Below are 19359 nucleotides of genomic sequence, written 5' to 3'. Positions count from 1 at the left end.
ATTTATAGGCCTATCACAATCTGTTTCTTCGACTGAGTCAACGTTCGTTCCCTCGATCAAATTACACCGAGTGATAAATACCTCCACATTAAAAAAAAAAAATTATATTTTGTGAAAAGGAAAGCTTTGGCAAGTAGCCGGGCGATAGAGCGGCTGACAACTGCTGGAGCTCTGGTTTCCAATGAAAACCCATCGCACAGCTCCACTCTTTTGTTCATTTTTCCTCTCATTTGTGGAACTGCCTTCCTGAGTAGGTTATATCCCACTCTTCCATCCAGAGTTTCCAGCAGGTGATGCACAATCTCATATCTTCCCCATCCTTACCTATAATCGTTTTTAACCCCCCATCGAGCCTGCCTATCCGAATGCTCGTACTTGCAGGTTACTTTGTTTCCTCTCCTCCTCTCTTCTTCTCTTCCTGGGTTGTTTATTCAGGTGCTTATTGTGTCCAACTGTTGCTCCACTGTCATCCAGCTCTTCTGAGAGCCTTGATCTGGTGGATAATTTTGTTTGCAGATCCAGCGTTTGACCCCAGCCACCCATTTAGAAATTAATTGATCTTTTATATTCATGTTGTTGGGGATATACCCATGTCTATATGACATATCGATAACATGTAATTCCTCTGATTATTTATGTGGCCACTAGGTGAGCACCCATATTCATAAAATCCAGTAAAATAAAGACAAAGGTTTGTTTTTGAGCAAGATAAATACATCAGCTGGTCGATTGAACCCTGGGTAATTTTGACCCAACATTTCAGAATTTGCCCTGAAAAGCCACATACATTCTGCCATTTTCAAGTTATAGGTATCACCGCAATAGATGAGCCTCCCAAAACATCAATATGTAAACATAGACTTGATTTGTGAGTGACCAATTCAAAAGATAGACAACTCAGAATTGGGGAATGAAGTTTTCTTTTGAATCGCTCTCTGAGGTCATCATGTTGGGACCACTAGTTGAGATGGCATAGAATGACCCAAATACCAGGCCGGTGGGGCTGATATTTCTAGGTTCCCAACACGATTCATGAAGAAATATAGTGAGTAGAAATGCTGACGGCACCGTGCAAGCATGACACAAAATGGGCCGTCATGAACACAAAGTGAGGTTGATCACCTCCAGATGTATTGCACGTGTACGTCAGCTCCACAAACCCAAATATATGAAAGATGCTCTATCTTTTGGAGGGGTAGTTTGGACAGGTGTCTCAAATACATTCACTTCTCAATCAAAAATAATTGAGGGTACTTGCTCAGAGGAGAACTGTGGGTGTGTTTTTTGCAAAAAAAAAAACTACTAAAAAAGAAGACTACTTCAAGGTTAATGCAATAACTGGAACAGACTGGAATACAAATGGAACAAAAAGTTTTGAAATAAATAATCAACAAACTTATTTGAATCAAGCCGAAAGTTTTTTTTGTTGTGTAAATTTACATTCACTAAGGCTGCGACTAACACAAACGCTACACTCGTAAATGATTTCTTCTGGAAAATGTTTGATAGTGTTCGTTTGTACATTGGAACACAAGAATTTGAAGTGGTTGATTAGGTCTCTGCTGCATCTGAAATGATGAAATTTACACTATATTCATTTCGTGAAAGAATGGGAAAGGGGGCTGTCGAAGGTTTTATTCCTGATATGGCAAAAGGAACAAACACAGACCCTGGATATCGTCAAAGGAAAGGAATGTATAATGATGATACAAAAGCAGGTAATAGTTTTACTGTGGCAGTTTCTCTTAAAGGTATATTTGGATTTTGTGATCATGATAAAGTTCTGTATGGTCTTAAAATTAGATTTCAACTGCAAAGGAATGATAATGAAAATAGATTGATTTTTAGTGTGGCTAATGCTTTTGCTGCTCAGAATAAATTTATAATTAATGAAATTAGTTGGTATATTAGTGAATATACTCCTAATCTTAAAACAGAAGAGATGTTGAATAGAAGACAACTCAAAGAAACCACTCAATCAATGTATCATACCTTAAAAGAAGATGCCAACACGTTAACTGAACCAAACCACTTACACGTGGAATTTGGGTGTTCTGGAAGGAAAGCCACGATATATGTGGCTCATTTTTTTTTTAAACCAGATGGTGATACTGTTACTGATAAGAATAATGCATTGAGTGATAATGCGAAGGTGAAACAACTTCACATTTCCTAGATGGAACATTTTATCCACGAGATAGATTGGAAATTAATTGGGAAAAAAATGATTATGCTGAAGCATACAAGTCTTACCAAAAGGTGTGTGAAAGCAATGGAAATAAAGAACCTATTTTGGATATGACAGCATTTAAAAGTCTGTATACAATCTATGCAATTGACCTGAGTGCTCAAAAGGAAACGATAAAGTCTAATTGAGTGGATACTTCCCTATACATTGAAAGAGAAGAGAGTGAAGAAGTTGATACATATTGTTTGCTTTTGGAAGAAACAGAATTACAGATTAATACAGATAATGGTGTTATGATTAGTCTCACATAATTTTTTTGTTAAATAAATGAGTGGTAAAGTACCAACTGGGGTAGATGTTAATCAAATCAATCTTCATGAACTTTCATCTTGTATTCAAAATCAAAAGCCTTGTATGATTAACGTTAATACAATTCAGAGAAAAGGAGCAGTAAGAATTGATGTTTTGCTCACAAGAGAGCAGGTGAATATCTTGAACGATACTGGCTCACTTAAAATTAAAATGTCAAAACCAATGTTGAAGAAATATTCAATAAGAGAGACGAGTGGAGGATTTCTCCCATTTCTAATTCCTTTATTTGCTAGTTTCATGCGGCTGGAGCATTGACGGGTGGTATTTCAGCAGCGGTGAAAACTGCCAACAAAAGGAAGGCTCCACTCCGGGCTCAAAAAGAAGTGGAAAGACAAATTAGTGGAAGTGGTGTAATTGTAGATTTTGATGAAAAACTTGAAAGTCTGCCTGATAAAGCGAGATTGTTAGTTGGAGATATGCTTTCTTCTATCGCACAAGCAGGTGTAAAATTAACCAAAAGGGGTTATGGATTATATCTTTCGAATAAATAAATGATCATTGATGAGTGGTTTTAAGAATTTGGAAAGAATAAAACATCAAATTTAGAACTTATCAAATATTGTAAGAAATTAAAAATTCATAATGTGGTTATTTGTATGAGAGATGAATTAACAAACGTGTCTAAACATACAAAGAATATTATTATGAACTTAGAAGATAATAATGGGAACGGTTCTCATTGGGTTTGTATTTTTAATAGTCAAGACAAATATTATTTTGATAGTTTTGGTCTTCCACCATCTGTTGAAGTAATAAAATGCATACAGAATGGTGTTTATCAAACATTTCAAGTCCAATAATTAAATTCCAAGTGTCATGGCCAATTATGTCTGTTATTTCAACTCAATATGTGTTATTTCAACTCAACAAAAATAAAAAAAATTATGACATTATTTTTAATCTAATATAAATGACATGTTGGAAAAGATGGTTCTATCTTTGGTGTATCCCAATAACTGGTTATTGATTTATCAAATTATTACACAAAGGCACAGGCTGAACGACAGAAATATAGTATAGGAAAAAATATTAATGAGAAAAATGCTTATAAATTAATAAATTATCCAAGCCCAACTGATGCGAAGACTTGGTGAAATAAAGTGATTTATCACAATATATATCCTTTAATAAAACGGCATGTTTTGTTAAAGGAGTAGAATTTACAACCACAACACCTGGTTCAACAAACCATTCACCTTTTCTTATTAAATTCAATAATCTCCCTAGTATTGAATTTTATAAAGAAGGAAGAATAGTTAATATGAGAATAGAGAAATGGAGGTATAATGAGGAATTTAGGATATAATTGGTCTTTTTCATTCAACATAGAAGACCTACACTATTTTTATCAGTCTTGTAAAGAAGAATATTATCCTCTTGGTAAGAATCAGGAGATATGTGGAAGCACAATTAGCAAACAACAAATACACGATTTTGGGAATAGGAAATTCTATGATGGTGAAGCAATAGTTTATATGACAAAGAAGGAAGGAAATTGGATAATTATACAAAGTCGAGGAATACAAACTGAATTAACTATAGGAAGATGGGGAGGTATTACGTGTCATCATATTAATCTGTCATATATTTCTGATACATAAATGACAGCAAGAAGGCTCCAAGAAAATTATAATTTTTGCATTCAAGGATACTTACAAGAAAAGGGTGTTCGATTTTACATTCCTTATGAATTGGAACATACACAGTACACACGAACATTTTTCAATTAAGAACTGGCCTTATATTGATGTTAAAAAACCCACAAATAGAGATTTCATTAAAATATAAAGTAAAAATGAACTTCTAAAGGTGATGAAATATAAAACTCTTTGAGAAATCATCAACAAATCTTATTGGTTTCCTATTATGAGAAAAAGAATTGTGGATTCAAGAGTATCGCAGAATCCAGATGAATATATGTATGATATTCTATGGGGTGAAAGTGGTTCAAGGATAGTAAGGGATGAGGAAGGAGTTGAAGAAACTGATAAGAGAGAGAAGGAGGAGAAGGAGAAGAGAGAGAAGAGAGAGAAGGAGAGGGAGAAGAGAGAGAAGGAGGAGAGGGAGAAGAGAGAGGAGAGGGAGAGAGAGAGAAGGAGAGGGAAGGGAGGAAAGAGAGAGAATAAATAAATATAAAAATATGGAAACTAATGAGATTATAAAAAGATCAAAGGTATTACAGAAAATAAATAAATCTCAACGCACCGAGGAGGAAAACAAAGAATTGGCAAGTCTATTAGAAATATATGCGTCAAGACTATTAACATCGGTTTCAGGGAGAAGATTGAAACGAGAAAGTGAAGATGAAGAAGAGAAAGAAGGAAAAGATTATATTATTGATGATGTTGGTGTAATTGACTTTAATTTAAGCTTTACTTTTTTTTCTTAAATAAATGGAGGAGGGAGTGAAGACGTTTCTAAGGATTCTTTATGTTTTAAAAATTAAGATTCAAATGTGCTTGTTGGAAACTAAAAAGGTTTTCACACTCTGTAGGAATTTTTCACATAAATAAATGAGTAATTGTCTCAAATGTATCAAGAAAACCGAGAGTAAAAAATCTCATATGTTAAAAGTAAAAATAATAGGGTTATACAAAAAGGTACATGTTCGGTGTGTGGCTCAAAAAAGAGTGAATTCATCACCAAACACAAACAAGGGGGAGATATACAAAAGTTTTTTATCAGGAAGTAAATTTACAAAAACTGGAATACCAGGGGAATTACATGTACCAGGGTATTCTTTCTGTGGTCCAGGAACAAACTTGAATAAAAGATTAGATGAGGCTGACAATCCTAAACCATGGAGCAAACCTATCAATAGTGTTGATGAAGTGTGCATGAGGCACGATATTGATTATGGAAATAGCACAACGTTGGAAAAAAAACCACGAAGCCCATAGAGAAATGTATAATTTGTCTCTGATACAAAATCCAACCTTGAGAGAAAAAGTTGATAGGTTCATCGTGAAGAAGATTATCAGTGCTAAATTGAAAATTGGGCTGGGAAATTCAAAAAAAACTCATCGGCTCGAATGATGTCATTACGATTGAAGAGTAATTAGCTGATGAATTACATAAACCAATAATCACAAAGTTTAATAGAAGGAAGGTTTATTCCAAGGAAGTTGATTATATCTGGTCTGCTGATTTAATTGAACTCAATTATGATAAGGGGTACAAGAATATTAAGAGCATTAAGAGAAGTTTATCATTTCATTTCTGTTCAATAAAGATACTTATACCAAGAACCAAGTTCCAAGTTATTCTTTGTGAATATACTCGATGGAAATGAATGTTATTAGAAAATGAAGTTATTCCCTAAAGTAGAACATGGACAAATATTTGTTGGTTCGCTCTTTGAGTGGAATGAAAATATAAAAGGACTGTGATTATGTTGGGGGGAAGAAGTGCTTTAATCAGTAAGTCTTAATCTTTCATAGTCTCAATTTTACATTTGCTTATATGGGAGGGAAGGGGACAGCTGGGGAGAAAATCAGTCTCAATTTTACATTTGCTTGTATGGGAGGGAAGGGGATAGGTGGGGAGAAAATCAGTCTCCTATTTTGGGTGCTTGAGTCAGAAAGTTTTCCCCTTTTTCCCCATTCATTTGAATGAGTGTCCCAGAAACCCCATTTATCATGTACTTATAGCCTACTACACACCTAGGCTATATGGTATAACCTATTGCTCCTTGGCTGCAAACCTGTACAGTATGTTACTGTACTGAATACTGTAGGCAATTGTAACACACATCCAAGATAGACGGAAGACGCGTTAGTTTTACATTTGTGCTGTTCATGACGGTCATGTGTGTTGTTAGCGGCTGCATACAATCTCCTCTCGCATCAATTATAGAAATGTGAAGAAATAGCGTTTGGATTTTATAAATACGTAATCATTGCATTGATGTTATAATTTACAAATGAAGAAACGAGCACCTGTCAGTTGGGTGATATATTTTCGGAACAGTGCAAATGTTTAAACAACATAAAAAGCTTCTCTAAAAATTAATTTGTGTTTTAATTAACCTCCGCCATCGAAGATGGACGGAGGTTACTGTTTTCACCCCTGTCTGTTTGTTTGTTACTTGACGAAATCTACGATTTTGTCAAGTATGTTGGTCGGTTCAGTTTGTGAGTTTGTTTGTTTGTGTGTACGTCTCGCTCTACAGGTTGCATTTCGAGTCGGAATGTCATGGAACTTCACCAATGGACTTATTGGCCACCAGAATAGAACCCTATAACTTTTGGCATGTCAAGGTCAAAGGTCAAGGTCAGGAAAAATTCCTGAAAATCTCAAAAATCCGTATCTTTTAGCATCGGCCGATTTTCAAAAATTCATGTCTCCGCCAAATCTTAACGGATTCCTTTCAAATTTGAAACACGGACGTAGGAGGGGAGTATCTTTGACTGGATTAAAAATTGGTCACATCCATTACGGATTACGGAGGTGACAGGTATTTTGTTTTAATATTTTTTGTTTTTTTGTTTGTTTACCCTAAAAACTATGTTTAACCCCAAAAATACCTATTATCGATCAATATTCTCGATGGTACGCGATCTTGTTGAATTTCGTCAAGTCCTGGCCCTATGGGCCATTTTTTGGATTCGCTATATATATATATATATGAGATATCCCTTATTGTCGGGTTTTCCGGCTGTCTGTCTGTGTGTATGTGTGTCTGCAACGCGAGACTCCACAGCACGAACCAGCAAACCAATTTCGATGAAACTTTGCCAAGAGGTGGAATATATACTGGGAATGTGCGCGTTTGAATTTCGTTGCCTAGCAACCACCCGTTGCTGTGTAGCGGCCGAAAAACCGTGTACAGTATTTTCAATACTTGTCCTTCAGTTTTGAATGTCGAGAAACGAGACTTCGGAATTAAACACTGCGAGATATTTAGAAAATATTACTTGAGCCGATTTTTGATTGAGGTTTATTTTTCAAATGGTAGTCCTTCAAAAATCGGGTGTCTATTTACCATCATTTAAGGTGTGTATACAGTGTTTGTAAGAAACTACACTGTCGTTCCACCTTCGATCTCTCCTTGATCCAAACGTTATTGACCAAAGTGAAAAGGATCCAAAATAAATGGAATCACCGGCACTTCTGTCTTTGTGGATTTCTAATAATATAATATGTTTATTTATTTACCGAAAACAATTCCACGATTCACACACCACCTTTAAGTTATTAATTTATTTACAGAAAACAATTCCACGACCCACACACCACCTCCAATTATTTATTTATTAACTGAAAACGATTCCACGACCCACACACCACCTTCAATTATTTATTTATTTACCGAAAACGATTCCACGACCCACACGCCACCTTCAGTTATTTATTTATTTTCTGAAAACGATTCCAGGACCCACACCACCTCCAATTATTTATTTATTTACCGAAAACGATTCCACGACCCACACACCACCTCCAATTATTTATTTATTTACCAAAAACGATTCCACGACCCACACATCACCAATTATTTATTGTTTAAAGTGGGAGTGGAGTAGGAAAGTGGGCGTGGCTTATGAAAAATATTGTGTGGCTCAGGAAGTGTGGTCAAAGAAGAGCATTGAGAGAAGTTTATCGTGTTTTCCGTGTGTGCGTGTGCGTGTGCGTGTGCGTGTGCGTGTGCGTGTGCGTGTGCGTGTGCGTGTGCGTGTGTGTGTGCGCGCGCGCGCGCGCAATGTGAGGCTCCACAGCACAAACCAGCAAACGGATTATTTTTCAAATGGTAGTCCTTCAAAAATTGGGTGTCTATTTACCGTCATTTTTTGAGTGCCAGTTGGCAAAATACACAATAGGAAAAATCTTGCCAGGCAGAGGAACAATTGTATGTGAACCAATACGTCTTGGCAATGAATCTTCGTCGGTGGATCGGTCAGAATGGTCGCCTACCGGCTTGTTTTGTTTGTTTGTGTGCACGTCTCGCTCTACAGGTCGCATTTCGAGTCGGAATGTCATGGAACTTCACCAATGGACTAATTGGCCACCAGAATAGAGCCCTATAACTTTTGGCATGTCAAGGTCAAAGGTCAAGGTCAGGAAAAATTCCTGAAAATCGGGAAAATCCGTATCTTTTAGCATGGGCCGATTTTCAAAAATTAATGTCTCCGCCAAATCTTAACGGATTCCTTTCAAATTTGAAACACGGACGTAGGAGGGGAGTATCTTTGACTGGATTAAAAATTGGTCACATCTGTTACGGATTACGGAGGTAACAGGTATTTTAATTTAACATGGGAAGTGCTATCTACGGTTTTTCATGGTAGTCATGATCACTTATGAATCATAATGCCACCAAATATTCAGAAAAATTACCATTCACAGTGAACAATTTCACGGAATTTAAAACGAATCTCCTCGGCCTCTAATATTACACAATCTCTCATCGCAGATCTGAACCTTGGGGTTCAGATCTATGGGGTTCAGATCTATTCTCTCATATTGCAATTCTAGAAAAAAACCTATGAGTAGGCATCGCGTAATACGCACGCAATACGCACGTGAAGTCAGCAATATAAGCCGCACTGGGCCTGCTATTTTTTCTCTCAATAACTCTGCAAAATCTTATCGGATTCATTTGAAACTTAAAACATAGATGTATAGTGATTAGTGTGTGTTATTATACGCATGTTAATGGGTGTACACTGCATATTGCGCACGCTACGCACATATATTAATACATGAGCGATGAATTTCGTCAAGCCCTGGCCCTATGGGCCATTTTTACTTGACGAAATCTTACGATTTTGTCAAGTATGTTGGTTGGTCGGTTCAGTTTGTGAGTTTGTTTGTTTGTGTGTACGTCTCGCTCTACAGGTCGCATTTCGAGTCGGAATGTCATGGAACTTCACCAATGGACTTATTGGCCACCAGAATAGAACCCTATAACTTTTGGCATGTCAAGGTCAGGAAAAATTCCTGAAAATCGCGAAAATCCGGATCTTTTAGCATGGACCGATTTTCAAAAATTCATGTCTCCGCCAAATCTTAATGGATTCTTTTCAAATTTGAAACACGGACGTAGGAGGGGAGTATCTTTGACTGGATTAAAAATTGGTCACATCCGTTACAGATTACGGAGGTGACAGGTATTTTGATTAAATTTTTTTGTTTTTTGTTTGTTTACCCTAAAAACTATGTTTAACCCCAAAAATACCAAAAATCGCTCAATATTCTCGATGGTACGCGATCTTGTTGAATTTCGTCAAGGGCCATTTTGTCAAGGGCCCTATGGGCCATTTTTATTTGTTTATTTGTTTGTGAACAGTATTACGGAAGAACTCCTGGACGGATTTCGACGAAACTTGGTGCGGGGGTCCAAGGATCATACCATTAGATTTTGGACTTGGTCCAAAGTCCAATATGGCTGCTCTGGCGGCCATTTTGAAAAAAATGTGAATTTTTTTTGCATTTCTACACAGTTTAAGTGATTTCCAACCCCCCTCCCCCCCCAAAAAAAAATTTGTTAGAGAAAAAAAAATTTGCAACTTTTTTTTCAAAAAAATTTCGATGTTTTTTTTGCCATTTCTTCATGCGCGTCGATGTAGTTTCATTTATTCAATCGTGGTTCAGTAGAGTCTGATCCGTTTTGACCTACAATGAATAGGATATCAGGTTCACTTAAGTGACCCAGCAGTATTGGTGGCGGAGGTTTTGCACTCTACCGAGTGCTCCCCCTCTAGTTTCTACTGCAACAACGATTTATTTGCGGAATTCTTTAATGCAAAGGTAATTTACTTGCTAGAAGGTAAACGTGCAAAAAACGGGTTAAATAGGGTGAAAATCGGGGTGTTTTAGGATGTTAGGTCAACATTGGGTCAGTTTGAACGCTGATGTTCTTGAATCCCGATTTAGTGCGACCCCGCTTTTTCGCCATGACATTTTATGGACTCAGCGATCGCAATATAATGGGGCCACATTGTAATTGTTTATTATCACTCTTAAGTATTATGTACTGTACATAATTGTTTGTGCTATATTGTACTTTTATACGACTGGCAGCGCTACGACGGCTACGACATCACGAAGCGATAAGAATTTTTCAGCTCCATTATAATCTTATGCGACCACCGTCATATATGTGGTCCGTCGTTGAACGAAACGTCGTAATGTGGTGCATAACTATATATATATATATATATATATATATATATATATATATATATATATATATATATATATATATATATATATATATATATATATATATAAACACAAATTCATTGTATTGGACAGCCTCCATAATTTAATGATCTGCATTAAAAACCAATACAGCGGGGGTTATCAAGCCACGGCCGAATCATCAAATTGTTGCAACCCATGTGACATTGTGCACGGATTCAAAAGCAGAGCATCGATTATTTTTGTCACAGAGTGTCGCAGTTAGTTGCAATACAACAGCTGAATGGATAAGCGTACAAGAGAAACGAGGATCACTGATGTTGGGGGAAGGAAACTCCCTTGTGAAGCCTCACAAGAAGCAACCTCATGATGCTTTAAAAATTAATGAAAGTTTTGCTGTTATTGGAACGAAAGGTATCAACATCGATTTGTATAGCGTGCAGCCTCTTCTTGTTGTTGTGGTTGTTGTAGTGATAGTATTGGTAGTGCAACCCACAAAACACATGGAGGGACACATATGCAGCCTTCAATGGCGAATATATTGAGAACCCCTGAACTCAACAATAAATGCAATGATGGTAACATCCTTTAATTCTCCCCTGACGCCTTCCTCTACGTCTACGCCATCAAATAACCAATGTTTTAAGCTTACCTTTGGTGCAGTGAATGATGCGCTATTGTCTACCAACCAGGGGCAGACTTGGCATTGGGGCATTGACCGAGGGCCCGGGCCATCAAGGAGCCCGTGCTCAAAAATAAAAAGGTTTACCTTTTCAGAATTAGGAGAGGAAGGTGATTTTAGAATGTATATTTAAACATAGTATATTAATTGCTGAGGGTTGAAAGTCGATTTTGATCGATTCCCCCCAAAAATGCAGCAAAGTCATTTATTGCTGTTAAACACCTTACCTGCTTTAAACGAACAACATTTACTGCTGTTAAAGCTCCATTTTCAAAGTTTACAGAAAATGGTTATTAACCATATGTGTGCATTACACAAAACAGGGTTTGTATCCTCTTTGTCCAGCAAAAAATTATTAACCATCTTCACTCGTACTTTTTGCGAATCTTATGGAGAAATAGTGTTCAATCGACGCGGGTGCGAATCGACTCGGTTGGACCAAACGTCCTGCTATCTCCATTATTTTAGATCATACGGCTAAAGTGACCATTTGTTTTTCTCGGGAAAATCTTCAAGTTCAGGTAACTGACATGTAGAAATAATAATTTTGTCTGTGTGTGCATTTTGGTATACAGTAACCTGTTTCAGGCCGTTTGCTTAAAGTATTCCATAATGCTCGAGAATGTAATGTATTTAATGCACTCTGCCACACGAGGTGCGCCAGTTTCTGGTTTGACATTGCAGTGTATTTGTTTTCAATTCACCGTCTCATTATTTATTATTCTGCATATTTATGCATGAAAATATCTTAGTTGCGTTGAAAAGGGTTATTTTATTGTAATTAGTTTTGGGTCACAAAATTTTTGCTTTGAAAAATTGGGAAATCAAGGCTCAGGTAATCACTAACACAACAATACTTGAAACCATTGATGCTCATAATTGTTGAAAAGAAGGTTTCACAGAAGCTGAAGAGCAACAAAGAAAGCATTATAAACAGGGGTTTACACAATTTATTTTTCATTGGGTTCTCCAATGAATACCAACAGAAATGGTTTGGTACTCATTAAAAATTTCTGTCAGCTTCGAGCGTTCTCGTCTGCTTTCCGAAGCGCCACTCCAATTTTTAAAGCGCCTCTCAGCTTTGTATGCATTTTGCTCCTTTGTAAGCGCTCTCTCAGAACGTCCGCTCCAGATGAGACACTCGTAAGCCACCCTTTTTCATTCCAGATGCTCCTGAATAGAACCTCCTCTTAGCTCGCACGCTCTCCTTAGATATTTTTTTATTTTAAATAAATTTATATTATCTTGTAAATTATATTATAATTTATCAATTTAATTTTGCACACTTAAATTTTGAAATCACAGTACTACTACATAAGCTGAGAAAACCTCTTCTTCCTCTTTGCTCGCGTGTCTCCTTTGATTTTTTTTTTTAACTCTCATAAGTTATGAGTTATAATATAACTTATAAATTGTATTGTCATCATTTATCAATATCTATCATTTATAAACTTACATTTTCAAATCACAGTGCTGCATATCAGAATTATCACGGAAGAATCTTACTGACATCAGCTGAGAAAACCTTCCATCAAAAGCCTCAGTTGTGGTCGTACGCTTCTGAGCTTTCCTCGCATCTTTGAAGTACGCGTTTAGTTTATTTTATGTGTGCATGAGTACCTGTGTACCAGTGATGTGAACCCATGATTATAAACAGTTGTGAAGACATCTTCTGAATTAAGTTCATTACTCTTCCTTTAGGCTGTCTGTTTTGTTGTTTGGATCTGATCGACGTAGAACATTCGCCAATGGAAGTACTTGTTTGAGGAACTGAAATTTAAAGGGCATTTATTGTGATTATATATATTCATTTTTTTGGTCCACATAATGACTATTTTGTTCATATGAACATTTGTAATACAATGCATGATTTTTCGTATATCAATGCATGGTAGGTGTGTTTACGCAATATCATGCACTGCTATACAGTTAGTATTCACCATGGTATATTGAGTATTTAGTCGAGTATCATCTAAAGACTTTGTGTTGATATGATTATACGACATGTTCACAAATGTTTGTTTTCAGAAACTTACATTTTGCACCAAGTCTCACTCAAAAATTTATCTGTGGGGCCCAAAGACCCCTTTTGCCCAAGAGCCCAGAATACTGTCAATGTACCCATGCTACTAACTACATTCATGGCCCCAATTATTCCCACAATATTTTGTGGTTGGCCTTAAGAGGTGGACTAAATTTCAAGAATCTGCCAGCTGGGTCTTAGGTTTGACTGAAGCTCATTAAGGCAGGAATTTGTGATTTGTTCAGGGTGTCGGCAATAGCTAGCCTACTCTTTGCAAAAGATACCGTGGAATCTATAACGTCAATGAATGGTGGCAGACAGGCCACCACAGCTTACCATCCAAGGGGTGACAATTTGTGATGCGACGCCCTGTCTGTGAAGAGCAATACGACAGTCTATAGTCAGGTCGGGAATAGAGCCCAGGCCAGTCAGCTCAGAGGCTAGAGTGCTACCTCTCTATCATCCTGTCAAACAAATAACATGCTACTGTATACTTGAACAAACAGTATACCTGTGTACCTGTAACTTTATACCTGTAATACGATTTTAAAAAAAAACTCACCATCTTTTGAATCAAGATTTTCCCATGGTGCTGGTTCAATCTTCATGATGGGATCTGCAGAAATGACACATTTATAAATAAATATGAAAAGAAAAAGAAAAGAAAACAAGTAGCGGTATATTCAAAGTCCACCACGCCCATGCCAAATAAATAAATAATATTCCAGCGCGCGATACCGCCGGGGCACCTTCGACGCTCGGCGATGCCATGCCGCCTTGCAGCACGTGGAGTCGAAATTGGGAGGGAGCGGTGTACAACAATTGATTGATTAAATGCAGAATAAAAAAATATATTTATTGTAAAATAATTAATTTCTCGATCAATTACCGAATAGCCGAAACCACCGTTTCATCCGAATCTGTAACTTTTTGAAAATTAATTGATCGAAAAATGAATTATCGATTAATTGATTAATCAATAAAACAAAAATAACCTTTTGTCCAAATATCAGCTTCAAAGCTCAAAATATGCCTGAGATATTGCCAGGATGAGAAGTAAAATAAATAAGTAATTAATAAATTGATAATAATTAAGTAATTAATCAATGAATTGATTAAACAAAAAATAAAGTTTATGCCAAAGCACATCTTTACTTTTGTCCCCAAATTTCAGCTTCCGAGCTTAAAGGATGGCTGAGATATCGCCCGGACAAACAAGAAAGAAAATAATTAATCAAGTAACTGATTAATCAATAAATCAAAAATACTCTTTATAGCCAAATCACTTGGTCACTGCCATGTCCAAATATCAGCTTCCGAGCTCAAAAGGTGCCTGAGATATTGCCAGGATAAGAAATAAAATAAATAAGTAATTAATAAATTGTTACAAGTAATGAATCAATTAATTGATTAATCAAACAATAAAAAGGTAGAGGTACAAAGTACACCGCCCCCATGGCAAATAAATTAATAACAAATCCTCCAGCGCTGACAGTGCCGGGGTGCCTTCGGTGCCCGGCGATGCTGCTGTGCAGCAGATTGGGAGACGGAATTGGGAGGGAGCAGTATACAATAATTGATTGATTAATTGCGTGAATAAAATAGAATTTTTTTTAATGAGTCATTTCCTCATTACCTGTGGTATCCATTGCCTCCCAATCATCAGGTTCAACCTTCACAATATGACCTACACAAAGAGATGTACGATTAACCTTCGACAGACAGTACTGCAAAAGCATCCCCCATTGATTTTGCAGAGCAGCTGGACTGTGACAAAAGCCAAAACTCCCCACAAGTGGAGTGGAAGCCAAATAAGAGCACATCTTACCTTCCGACTCGATGGCTTCCAAGGTTTCAGGTTCAACCTTGATTTTGCACAATTCTGCAAGAGACCATAAATAATCCATTATAAATGTGGATGTGGATGCACAGAATAAATGGACACATTTTGTTATTACCTCTGCCACCAAAGGTGGACGGAGGTTGTTTTTACCAGTTTGTATGTCTGTGTCTGTCTGTCTGTCTGTGAGGAAAATATATCAAAAAGTTATGCACGGGTTAAGATGAAACTTGGTGGACAGGTTGGGTACGTAACAAGGACGAATTGATAAGATTTTGGTGAATATCCAGATCCGACAATTTATTCGTTTTTTAAAAAAAAAAGTGATTCTTCACCATTGAGAGATAAGATAAGAACAGAAACAATATATTACAGCATGCTATTTCAGGAAGTTGTGGATGCGTTATGCCAATACTTGGTGGACGAGTTGGATAGTTGACGAGAACAAGCCATTTAAATTTTGGTGAAGGTTTGGATCCAGATCCGGCCTATCAGTGGGATAAAAAAAAACGTAACCTGTTCAGCCATGCAGAGGTTTGCACTTCATCCTGCTTTGAACATCCTGAAACTCATGCTTTGAATGGATGGTAAGAAAACCACAAGGTACTTCATATCTAAGTCACAGATCATGGAATCCAAAATGTCGAGCTTTTATTCACAGTGAAACAATATCAAGTGTTAAGATGGTTTTATCATGCAAGAAGCACAACTGTACACAAGACTAATGTTTCACACGTACGTCCTTTCAAAAATATTCAGTGTGTCCATGAGAATGTGCTGCAATCTTTCCTCCCCACGACAGTGTACATTCACGTCTACATTTTTGACAGAGATCTAAGGCAGGAGATGTAAGGAGTGCTGGAGGAGTGGAGTAGGAGGCGGTATTTGATAAGCGCATACTGAACATGAGCCTGAAGAAGACAAAGGTAATGTCGGTCAGGCAGAAGAGAGACAGAGAGACAGAGAGACAGAGAGACAGAGACAGAGAGACAGAGACAGAGAGAGAGAGAGAGAGAGAGAGACAGAGAGACAGAGAGACAGAGAGACAGAGAGAGACAGAAGAGAGACAGAGAGACAGAGAGACAGAGAGACAGAGACAGAGAGACAGAGACAGAGAGAGAGAGAGAGAGAGAGAGAACATCAGCTTAGAAAGTAAGGAGATAAGGCAAGAAAATAGATGTGTGTACGTACAGTTGTTACGGTAAATGGTGATGGGAGTTTGGCGTGTCCAGGCAAAGCTACGGAGGAGGATACAAGTTGATGCGAATACATGGAGGAAAGTGGAGGGTTTGATGGTGAACAGAAAGTTAGAGGAAGTTGAAAATGACATTTTTGAGGTTATGTGTAAAGCCAGCCAATCTACAGCACTCTGTAAAAGTCGAGGTTGTTTTCACTTTTGTGGTGTGATTCCCCATTAAACATTTGTGGAATCTGGAAGTGTGCAATGTAGGTATTTGGTGGATAATGATTCAAATTTCTGGGAAAGTCAATTTGATCTCACAGCTACCTTTAAAAGTTACTTTCTGTGTTTGTGTTTGCTTTCAAATGTGGACCTGTAGGTGGAATGGTTACCTTCTGTGTTTACTTCAAAATTTTGTGTCCCAAACCCTTCATACTCTCAGTGCCCATTCTTCTCTGTCGTTCCCAACTGCTCCGAGACTCCCTGTCTTTTACACTTTGGAAGGTAGAAAAGGTTCTTACAACCCAAGACTGACTCCATCACTGGACCGGATGGCATCAGCACACGCTTCCGAAAATATGCCTTACTGCTCTTACACATCCTCTCTCTGCACTTTTCACTCTATCATTTGTGCTAAGTCTTCTTCCATCTGCTTGGAAATCCACATCACGGCACTGCATAAAAAGGAGCAAAAAATGATCCCCTTAACGAAAGACCTATCAGCTTCCTTCCAACCATCAGCAAGGTAATGGAATACATCATCACAGTTGATATTAAATCCTTCCATTGCTCCACAACAACCTCATCTCAGATCACCAATTTGGTTTCAGATCAGGGCACTCCACCTTGGACCTGCTGCTTCTGCTCACCCAACAATGGATGGAAGCCTCAATGTCAGACATGAGATCAGGGCCATCTCTGGACATATTTTGTGCATTTAATAGTCTGGCATCCTGCCTTACTCACCAAACTCTCTGCTTGTGGCATCCAAGGCCAACTCCACACATGACTGACTGACTTGCTCTGCTCTCGTAACCAACGTGTGGCACAGAATGGAATCCTTTCATTCCCTCTAACTGTCAAGGAAGGAGTAGCCCCAAGGCAGTTTTCTGGGTCCAGTCCTTTTACTGATCTTCATCAATGATCTCCCTGACTGGAAAATCCTACATTCGAGGTCCATCTAAAAAGTAACGAGACTGAGCCTGATGTGTGCTCCACTTAAACAACTTGAATGAACGGGTTGCGTCACAGTCTTTTGCAACATTCCAGCAATATATGTGATTGGTCATGGTTGACTGTGCTTATTGTGTGATTTTTTACAGGTCGGGCTTTACACGTTGTCTCGTCTGAGTCGTCGCGCCACGAGTCGTGAGCAGAGAGCCAATCTGAAGTTTCTTGCCAAGCTTGGCAAAACACCTTCCTGAATCTTTCGCACTGCTGCAGCAAGTCTACGGGGAAGAAACGATGTCACGTACACATGCATTTGAATTGCACGAGAGGTTCAAAGAGGGACAGGAGGAGGTTGAAGACGATTCAGGGTCTGGAAGACCTTCAACGAGCAGAACAGCGGACAACATCGAGCGTGTGAAGCAGATGGTGTGCGCAGATCGTCGACTCATGGTGCGGATGATTGCTGAGGCCAAAAAAAAAAATTTGTTTCCTATTGCATGGCCAAAAAAAATTGGGTAGGTGGGTAGGGAATTTTTTTTTCTTTGACAATTTTTTTTGCCATGAATACATTCATATAACTTGATTAAAAATGTTTATTTTCCTTGGTGGTACTGGTGGTGGTAGTGGGGTGGTAGTGGTGTGGTGGTGGTAGTGTGGTGGTGGTAGTGTGGTGGTGGTGGTGTGGTGGTGGTGTGGTGGTGGTGTGAGGTGGTGGTGGTGTGGTGGTGGTGGTGTGGTGGTGGTGGTGTGGTGGTGGTGGTGGTGTAGTGGTGGTGGTGTAGTGGTGGTGTAGTGGTAGTGGTGGTGGTGTAGTGGTGGTGGTGTAGTGGTGGTGGTGTAGTGGTGGTGGTGTGGTGGTGGTGGTGAAGTGGTGGTGGTGTGGTGGTGGTAGTAGTGGTGGTGGTAGTGTGGTGGTGGTAGTGTGGTGGTGGTAGTGTGGTGGTGGTAGTGGTGGTTGTGGTATGTGGTGGTGATGGGGGGTGGTGATGATGGGGGGTGGTGGTGGTGGTGCACTCGACTTGCTAAAATGTACTTTATTGGTTCACGAAAAAATATTTTCACGAAAAAAAAATTGGGTGGGAGGTTTATATCATGATCTAGTTGTGTTTTCCTGAGAATGGGCGTGGTGCGCCCATTATGGGCGGAGCCACGCCCAAAAAACGTGTTTTTAGGGGGTAGCCGATTTCAAATTTTTTCAAAGGGGGTTTGTCGAATCTGACAGAGGTTTCGGTATTTGGTTAGCCCAATGGCACCTGCATAGCCCCAATGAGCTCGATTTTTCATTTTCATCCCAAGGTCAAGGTCACAAGGTCACGAACTTAGAAAATTGCGAATTTTGACATGAAAAATTATCTTCCCCGAGGGGTTTGTCGAATCTGGCTGGGGTTTCGGTGTTTGGTTAGCCCAATGGCACCTTCATAGCCCCAAGGAGCTCAATTTTTCATTTTCATCCCAAGGTCAAGGTCACAAGGTCACGAACTTAGAAAATTGCGAATTTTGACAGGAAAAATTATTTTCCCCGAGGGGTTTGTCGAATCTGGCTGGGGTTTCGGTGTTTGGTTAGCCCAATCGCACCTGCATAGCCCTACGGAGCTCGATTTTTCATTTTCATCCCAAGGTCAAGGTCACAAGGTCACGAACTTAGAAAATTGCGAACTGTGTTTTTAGGGGGTAGCCGATTTCAATTTGCATCTTCTCCGAGGGGGTTTGTCGAATCTGGCAGGGTTTCGGTATCCGAGGAGTGTGAAATGTCATATAGCCT

At 38.5% G+C, this 19359-nt stretch overlaps 1 protein-coding gene across 1 annotated transcript in view; it reads right to left on the bottom strand.

The window, feature by feature from the left end:
* The window catches only part of LOC147025513 (zinc finger protein 862-like), a 52470-nt gene that overhangs the window by 16493 nt on the left and 16618 nt on the right, over positions 1 to 19359 (bottom strand). Inside the window, exons 2-4 of the mRNA XM_085886957.1 lie at positions 15236 to 15289; positions 15044 to 15094; positions 13970 to 14023 (exon numbers count right to left, since the gene is read on the bottom strand). Of these exons, the coding sequence (XP_085743083.1) occupies positions 13970 to 14023; positions 15044 to 15094; positions 15236 to 15289 (159 nt within the window). The remainder of the gene's footprint in view (positions 1 to 13969; positions 14024 to 15043; positions 15095 to 15235; positions 15290 to 19359) is intronic.

Source organism: Eptatretus burgeri, chromosome 6 (assembly GCF_056783735.1).
Source record: "Eptatretus burgeri isolate ZD-2024b chromosome 6, Ebu_testis_v1, whole genome shotgun sequence".
Taxonomy (NCBI): domain Eukaryota; kingdom Metazoa; phylum Chordata; class Myxini; order Myxiniformes; family Myxinidae; genus Eptatretus; species Eptatretus burgeri.
This window is presented reverse-complemented; position numbering and strand designations above follow the sequence as displayed.